An 8,547-nucleotide genomic window follows, 5' to 3' on the forward strand; every position below is an offset into this window, starting at 1 on the left:
CCTGCTGACACTGCTGTGGGGCAGGCCTGACTCCCTCCCCCATGCTGGCCTTGGCCTCCCTTCACCTGGTAGCTCGTGACCTCCAGGCCGGGAAGGTCACGAATGCTTCCTTTTATTTCTTTCCCTCCCAAGTTCTGGCCTGTGGAGGATGGACTGGCCGCCAGTCTGGGGAGCGCAGGGGGGTGCAGAGGTCTGCAGGGAGGTCTTGGCTTTCGGGATGCAAAGCCTCACCTGACGCCGGCCTGTCCCAAGGCAGACCTGCCCTCACCGCCTCGTGTCCCCGGCCTCGGGCTTCCTCGGGGGCGGGCCTTCCTGCCCCCTGCACCTTTCTCATCCCCGGCTGCCACCTGCTTCTCCATTCCACGATTCGGTAGTTGTTTTCTTCTCTCCTGTAACCTGCATCTTGCAGTTTATGCCTTTACCAAAACTCCTTGACTGTCACTTCAGTTGGCATTTTCGCGGGAGCAAGAGGAGGCGCCTGTGTTCTGTCGCGGCCTCCCCCCGGCATCCCTTGCGCCCCTCGGTGGCAGAGGCCAGACCACGCTCTCCCGGGCTCTTTAGACACCCAGCTGTTGGAGTCAGCCTCACCCCACCACCCTAACCAAGCCGCAGGCACCTTTAAAGGGAATAATGCCAAGATGTGCTACTGACTTGGTCTGTGACCGTGGGCTTGCAAACAGAATAAAACGAACAGAACGTGCCTGTTTGCTGAGAGAACGGTCTGTTGTTCGGGCTTGTTCCACAGACCTGCTTATCCTTCCCCAAGGGGGCCCCCCCCGCCGTCGTGGACGGGCGTGCAGAGCTCAGTGCTGCCCCTTGTCGTTTCAGGCCTCTGCTGCCTCGGGAAGTTCAAGGATGGGAAGGATTGGCCAGAGGAAGTACCCAGCATATTGAGCTGGAATGGTCCCTGTCCTGGATTGGCATTTGGAACCCCGAAGTGATTATTCCACCAAGAGCTCAGACTGATTGCTTGCGACTCCGGTCTGTTCCCAAGTGGAGACGGATGCAGTGATTCGGAAATGATTTATGAAGTGTTGCCAGCATTAATTCCACACCTTCAGGAAGCTGGATGAAAAGAGGGAATCTGTGACTTACTAGATTCTTCCACCTGAAGGAACGATTTAAGGATCCAACATTCACAGTCATTTGAGGATGTTACGCTAAGTGAAGCTGGAAACATCTTGGCTACGGGAGGACTTTGCTTTTCAGTAACTAAGGCATCTCTCAAAACCTAACGGTGAATTACTGCCAGATAAATCCCAGGGGTCCTTTAAGACGCTGGAAGGAAACAGTGCACCTTTGAGTCAGAGGGGAACGCGGCCAGGGGTGCACGTCCTGAGGTGGTTAGCCCCCACCTCATGCTGTTGAACCTGGAAGGATGCTTCGTCTCAAAGGAAACATGGGTTTCATTTAGCAACAATTCCGGTAGGTTTTGAGCGCGGCCCTCGCTGCTGACGTGTGTTTATCTCCTGTAGCGAAGATGTGTCCAGCCCTGCAATTTCCTGTGGCCTCACTAGGACCATGACGCTTCCACTCAGCCGGAGGGACGCAGCCGGAGGGACTGCTGTCAACGAGGGGCAGCTCCGTCGCTGGGACAGAGCCACAGGGGCCTCGTGCTCTGATGTGACTGATCCGAGTTAATAAACCAGCGTCACAACTGTGACTGATAAGTTTGGTTTGGATTTTTCCCTGTGGACCAGCTGAGGCCATGTGTTCTGGCCCGCCTTTGCGGGGCAGTCCAGTTGTCTGGCTTCCTCTCACCATTGCATCATTTAAGGAGTTGGTAACATCTTGAAGAAAGTGGCTTAAAATAATTTCTTGTCAGAAGCTCTGGAATCTGATCTTTCTGCACCGAGACCTTCCGTGGCTAATATGCTGACTCCGCCTGTGAACCTGCACAGGAAGACCTCCTCCTGGTGGACTCAGCTTCAAGGCTTCATCGACTGTTCTTAAAACTGTTCACTTTCTTCTTCAGTCTAAGGAAAAGATTTAAATATTTAAAGAAAAAATCATTAGGAAATAATTTCTGTAGAACGCTGGGGGAACACGGTTTGTTGGGGCTTTAGTCCAAGGGTAGGGCTTGTGTGAGGGTGGGGTCCGCGCGGGCCGCTCTGGGCCACCTGCCGTCTAGGAAGGACTCACGGAATGGTTTCCAGAATGTTTCACTGATTTGTCCCTTTGGGAGGGGCCGACCTTGTCGACGGGCAGTCTCTCGCGTCCCAGGGTCAGCGCTCGGTGCAGTTCCTGGGCCGAGACCCACCTGGCGCCCTCGGCTGCCTCCTCAGCCCTGCCCGTCGTTCTCTGTGTTTGAGTGCCAGCGACTTTTGATTCAAGAAGCTTCCTCTGAGGCGGGAGCTGCTATTTTTCCTAAACGCACATTGTTAAATAAAATATTTTGCGCTCTCACGCCCTTTCACCATGTCTCCTTTTGTTGATTGGAAGCCCGTGGGGAGACCCTGGCCTCACCCGCCCGTTGTGGATTGTCTTACAGAGGCGCCCCGGGCCACTGCATCCCGTCTTCTGCCAGACTCGCCCATTAGGGGCTCCCACGAAGAAGGGGCTCCTCTCTGATCGGCGGCGGGTGGGTCTGATGGGAAGACCCATCCTGATGGCCCAGGGCAACGCTCTGCCTCCTAGTATCCCCTCTGCAGAGAAGGTCCCCCGCCGCCCCCCGACTAGACGAGAGGAGAGCAGGGGCTTCCGGGCGCGGGGAAGACGGGCAGGGGAGCGGCGAGCGGGGCGGACGCGGGGAAGGGAGCCGCGGTGCTCCTGGCGCCCACCAGAGGGCGCCCTCCCGCCTCGCTTGGCGCCGCTGGGTCCTCCGGCCGCCAGTGGCCGCTGCGGGCGCCGGGGCCGGGGCCGGCCTGCCCGCCGGTTGCCGGGGAGCGGCCGCCGAAGCCCGCGGAGCGACTGGGGGCCGCAGACCCGCTCAGGGTCAGCCGCTCTCGGGGCGGCGTCTGCGGGCCGAGCGATGGTGGAGGGCTCTCAGGTGAGCGAGGCCGGGTCGCCGGGCTCCCGGGCGAAGGGGCGCGGGCCGGGACCCCTGCCAAGGCCGTGCCTACACCTTGGGGGCGGGAATTCTCAGTGGGTCGCGCCCCTGGCTCCCCACGTGAGGAGCAGCCCTGTCAGGAGGGTGGCTTCTCTCCTTCCTAAGACGCTGGGCCTTCACCCGCCTCCTAGGAGGAGGCGGCGGCGCGGATGCCGACGTGCCTGTTCTTGCTGGACTGCTGCTGACCTGTCCGCTCTGTCACCCTGCACCACAGCTGTCCTCCAGGATCATTAGATGGCATCGGGGCTCCGGTCGTGGAAGGCTAATCGCGTGGTTTTCCCTTAGGTACTTGCCGAGGACTCCAGACCGTCAGGGCTCCCAGCCATGCAGCAGCTGGCTCTGCTCCAGCTGGACCACCCCAGCCCCAGGGGGAGCTGCTGCCCTTTCTCTCCTCCGCAGCTCGCCCAGCGACGGCTGACCACGCATCCCTGACGCTGGACGTCGCCAGCAGCCCCAGGAGGAGCTGTCTCCCGGCTCGGCCAGGCTGCCCCCGGGTGTGAGGGCTGGCCGCTGGACTGTGCCGTCCCAGTTGGCGAGCCTGGGGCACTCGGAGGCCGCCCAGCAGCCCACCGCCCAGGGGCATCTGCAGCCTGAAGTCAGAATGCTCAAGGGGCGGCTTCCAAACACTGACGAAGACCTCGCCGCCCGCCCCGGGTCCCCGGCCGCTGACGACCGTCGGGGACCCGAGAAGAGCCCAGTGCGCCCCCTGGACACCCTGGCGCAAGTCGGCAACGAGGACCCACAGGCCAGGGGGAGACCCTTCAGTCCGAAGCCGCCGCCGCCGAGGCCCAGGCTGGAGCGAGCATTGTCCCTGGATGAGAAGGGCTGGAGGAAGAGGCGTTTTCGAACCAGCCGTGAGGACCTGGCTGCGAGGAACGGGCCCAGCCCCTCCGGGGGCTCCCTGCAGGACGAGGCCCCCGAGACCGCCGCCCGCGGTGGCTCCCCGCCCTGCCTGAGCACCTCCCTGCAGGAGATCCCCACAACCCGCAGGGCCCTGGGCAGCGGAGGCCCCTCCTCGCTGGGTAACTGTCTTTCCGGGATGATCAGCACTTCCCTGGACCTCCTGCACCGGGACGGGGCCTCGGCCGGGAGCACCCCGCGGCTGGCCAGCCTGCTTCCCCCGCACCCACTGCCCGCCATGGACTGGAACGTCGCCTCCGACGCCCTGCGGACAGCAAACAAGGTGGACTTGGATCACGCGGACCGTCAGCTGCGGTGGCAGGCCAGAGCGTTCTGGGCCCACAGCGGCCTGCGCCCCGGCCGGCCCCCGAGCCCCCTGGCCCGGGACGACTGCTCCCTGCACTCGGCCAGGTCCGCCGTCAGCCTTCTGGCGCCCGTCCGCACCAAGGACGTCCGCAGCAGGTAGGGCCTCGGGGGTGGGCGGCATCGTGGCCTGCGTCCGTGGTTTTCATGGGCCTTCAGAAGCCCCGTGAGAACCGCGGAAGCCTCCCCTGAAAGCGTGTGAAGTGTTGCAGCGGGTCCACCGACCACCATCTCCCAGGCCCGCCCCCCCCAGCTTTTCCTCTGCGTCTCAGCCCCGCAGGCTCTGTGAAGCAGGTAGGGGGTGGGGGGCGCAGATCCCTCCGCGCACTGGGCGGCCCTGTTTTCCTTCCCACTTCTTGCTCCGTCGGGGACGACCTTCGTCCACGTGTGCAGGTCGGCCCAGGACTCCAGGGTGGGGCGGGGAACCCGCGTCCACGTAGCCGCTTTGGTCAGGACCAGCGTTTAGCTAGCCGTGCCCTGTGCACGTGCTGGCACTTTTCCAGGACAGAGAGCTGGACACGGCTGGGGGCCCCAGGGACTGCGGCTGGGCTGCCCCGAGGGGAGGGTCCCCGGGGCCCACCTCTGGCGGGGAGGGGCGCAGGCAGAGCCCGACTCATGCACTCTGCTCTCAGGAGCGCCCCGGGATTTCTCAGCGTTCGGGGCTCGGTCTGCCGAGGGCTGCCCAGCAATCCCCACCCCCGCTCCGACCCCATGGGCAAGGAGAGGGGTCTCGCATCTCGGAGGACGCTGGGCTTCCGGGCCTCAGGGGGCTTGAATAACTAGTCCGTCTTGACTTCTTTATAGTCTGAAGGGGAGGTGGGCGCCACCCTTCCTCTCGGCTCCCATCTCGCACCTCTGCCCACCCCTCCCGAGCCAGCGCCGTGAGGGCTCACCAGGACCGGGGTCCCAGGCGCTTCTGAGCCCAACCCAGCCACGCCCACCACCAGCTCGCTCCTGACCCATCGTCTCTGGGGGCCTGGTGTCGGGACACACTGCGGTGCCCACGCTGTGACTCGGGAGGCCATCCCGCACTCTCCCCGACCCCCGGCCCTGTCCGTGCTGGGCCTGGCCGCTGACTGCTGGCTCTCACGGCCCCTGCTGCACCGGCCGGGGCTGGGCAGGTTGTTTGAAGCGCACATCGGGCCTCGGCCCTGACTTGGGGGCCCCACGCCACCCACTCCCTGCCGGGGCGCTCGAGGCCCCGGGGGGCAGTGGGAGCTCTGTCACCACCGCCCCCCGCCGCACCCTCCCATCCAGACGAGGCCTGCGCCAACCGCTCTGGACGTGGGCCCGGGCAGGGGAAGAGTGAGGCAGTCCCTGTGCTGGTGTCCTGGGGCGGCCGCAACAAAGCGCCGCAGACTAGAGCCTTAAAACAGGAGTTACTCTGTCCCAGTTCTGAGGCCAGAATTCAGAAATCCAGGTGGGGTAGTGCCGCGCTCCCTCCCGAGCCTCCAGGGAGGGTCCTTCCTGCCTCTTCCAGCTGCTGGGGGCCCAGGCGTCCCCGGCTTGTGGCCGCGTCACCCCAGTCTCTGCTCCGTCCTCACGCGGCTTCTCCTCTGTGTCTGTCTCTCCTCTTCTGTAGGGACAGCAGTCATTGGATTTAGGGCCACCCTCATCCAGGAGGACCTCATCTCAAGATCCTTAACTAATTACATCTGTCTGCAAAGATTCTTTTTCTAAATAAGGTCACATTTGCAGATTCTGGGGTCAGGGGGCAGCTGGAAGGTAATCCTCACCCACCCCCGCCCTTGGTGAGCCCATCAGTGAAAGCCAGGCAGGTGGTTCCTCTGGCTGCCCATCTGTCTGCAAAGATTCTTTTTCTAAATAAGGTCACATTTGCAGATTCTGGGGTCAGGGGGCAGCTGGAAGGTAATCCTCACCCACCCCCGCCCTTGGTGAGCCCATCAGTGAAAGCCAGGCAGGTGGTTCCTCTGGCTGCCAGCCTCCCGCCTGCACCTTCCATCAGCACCGGGCACTGTTTTAGGGAAAAACGGGTTCCTTTGTTAAAGTAATTCAGCGTGTTTCTCGTAAAGAGCGAGATCTCTTCGTGCGTTTAAAGCATGATTTCACAGGGAATTCCCGGGTTGTCCAGTGGCTAGGACTCGGCGCTCTCGCTTCCATGGCCCCTAAGAACTAAGATCCCGCAGGCCGAGCAGCCAGAAAACAAGTATGAGTTCTCTGTTCAAATTTTATGCAATTTATGTAGACTCACCTGTTACACAAAAAATGAGAAGCACATCTCAAAACCAGATCCCCAGCTTTGCTTTCACACAAGCAGCCGACAGTGGGTTGACGGGCTCCCCACCTCCAGACCCTCCGTGTGTCCTAGGACACGGGTCGACGGGCTGGGTAGAGACCGTTTCAACTGTGGGAGCCGTGTGGTCTCTGTGGCAGTGCTCAGCTCTGCTGTGGTGGGTGGGAGAGCAGCCCAGGCCTGGCACCAGCAGTGCGGCTGTGGGGCAGGAACGCCTCCTTCAGGGAGGCCGAAGGGTGAATCTCAGGGCACTTTCCCATGCCACGGACTACTGGTTTTTCCCAACCATTTAAAAGCGTAGGGGACCTCCCTGGTGGTCCAGTGGGTAAGACACCACGCTCCCAATGCAGGGGGCCCGGGTTTGATCCCTGGTCGGGGAACTACGTCCCGCGTGCCACCACTAAGAAGTCCGAATGCCACACCTAAAAGATCCTACGTGCCGCAGCGAAGATCCCGCGTGCTGCAACTAAGACCCGGTGCAGCCAAAATAAAGAAATAAATAAATAAATACGTATTTACAAATAATATAAAAGCGCAGGAGAGATTCTTAGCTTGTGGGCTGCACGCAGACAAGTCTGGATCTGGCCCGGGTCAGGGCTGAGGACTGAGGAAAGGGATGCAGACTGTGCCCTTGGAGGGGCTGCTTTCTGGTTACGCTGCGGACGGGGCTGGTTTGGAGAAGACAGCCCTGCGGGCAGCAGTCAGCCGGTTAGGATCCCCAGCACGGTGGGGTGACCTCAAGGAGGTTCCTCCCTCCTGACGTACTTGAATTCATGTCCTACAAAACTTGGTCAGAGTTTAAGAGTTTCTCATGCGAGTTTGTAAGGACTGCATCCCGATTTCCTCTCCTTCAAAGGGATTGGTGCCTGTTTGCAAGCTAAGGTGTAGGGATTTCTTAGCAAGTCGGAATGAAAACAGCAAGTGAGACATTTGAACTTGGATTGAGCGCATGGGTTCCCCTCCCTCCTTGCGAACCTGACCAGACACGGTCCTATCACAGGTCCTCCAGGAACGGTTTTCAAGTGGTTGAAAAAAAAAAAAAACCCAAGGCCGTACTAACATTCTTTTCATGACACGTGGAAATTACATGAAACTCAGGTTTTGGTGTCCTTAAGTGCAGTCTCATTGGCACATGGGCATCGGCCGAGGCTGCTTTCAGGGGTTAAGCGGTGACAGACCGATGGCCTCGAAGCCTAAGTCCTGCACGGCGCTCACGGAAGGAGCGGGTGTCAGACGCGGCCCCCTGTGCGAGGGCAGGACCAGAGCTGGGGCTTAGCTGTGCTGTATTAGGGCCTCTGCGATGCTGTTCGAGACTTTGCACCATTTGCCTGCTCTGTTCTATGAGAATCTCACAGTGGATTGAACTTTCGGGTCCTGTGAGGACAGGTGTGTCACGGGCAGCCTTTACGAGCTCCCAGTGCTGGGCGGCGAGGCAAAGGCCGGAGCCCCGGACAAGGGCGCAAGTCCCCCCCCAAGTCTGCTTACCGTGCAGAAGCCCACCTCGACCTCTGCGGCCCTTCCGGGGCTTTGCCCTTAGCGGTTCCACAAAAAAGCCCCAAATGTCACCTTTACGCCCCTTCCTCTCGGGAGGCGACGGAGGGAATCCGAAAGCCTGTGGTGTTTGTAGCACTGTGAACACAGCGGGTTTCCCTAGAGAGCAGGGCACCTCGGCACTGTGCTCTGTGCCGACCACGGGGTCCTGAGGGAATCCCAGCTCTGGGAGAGGAGCTCCCGACCCCTGGGAGATGTGTCCTGCTCCCGGCCCCTCCCTGGGCCCATGTGCTGCTACCCCCCACCCCCCGGCCCCGGTTCAGTCTGTCCCGTGTCCGCAGGAGCTACCTGGAGGGGAGTCTCCTGGCGAGCGGGGCCCTGATGGGGGCAGACGAGCTGGCTCGCTACTTTCCAGACCGGAACGTGGCCCTCTTCGTGGCCACCTGGAACATGCAGGGACAGAAGGTAAGCGGGCTGCCCGCGCCCCGGC

At 61.4% G+C, this 8,547-nt stretch overlaps 2 protein-coding genes across 2 annotated transcripts in view; both read left to right on the top strand.

Moving 5' to 3' along the window:
* SEC16A (SEC16 homolog A, endoplasmic reticulum export factor) overlaps positions 1–894 on the top strand; it is a 26,639-nt gene extending 25,745 nt beyond the window's left edge. Inside the window, exon 32 of the mRNA XM_007459017.1 lies at positions 829–894. Within this exon, the coding sequence (XP_007459079.1) occupies positions 829–894 (66 nt within the window). The remainder of the gene's footprint in view (positions 1–828) is intronic.
* Positions 895–1,521: 627 nt separating this feature from the next.
* The window catches only part of INPP5E (inositol polyphosphate-5-phosphatase E), a 12,494-nt gene continuing 5,468 nt past the window's right edge, over positions 1,522–8,547 (top strand). Inside the window, exons 1-4 of the mRNA XM_007459018.1 lie at positions 1,522–1,623; positions 2,492–2,989; positions 3,501–4,411; positions 8,399–8,522. Coding sequence (XP_007459080.1) covers positions 1,522–1,623; positions 2,492–2,989; positions 3,501–4,411; positions 8,399–8,522 — 1,635 coding nt within the window. The remainder of the gene's footprint in view (positions 1,624–2,491; positions 2,990–3,500; positions 4,412–8,398; positions 8,523–8,547) is intronic.

Source organism: Lipotes vexillifer, unplaced genomic scaffold (assembly GCF_000442215.2).
Source record: "Lipotes vexillifer unplaced genomic scaffold, Lipotes_vexillifer_v1.1 scaffold636, whole genome shotgun sequence".
NCBI lineage: Eukaryota > Metazoa > Chordata > Mammalia > Artiodactyla > Lipotidae > Lipotes > Lipotes vexillifer.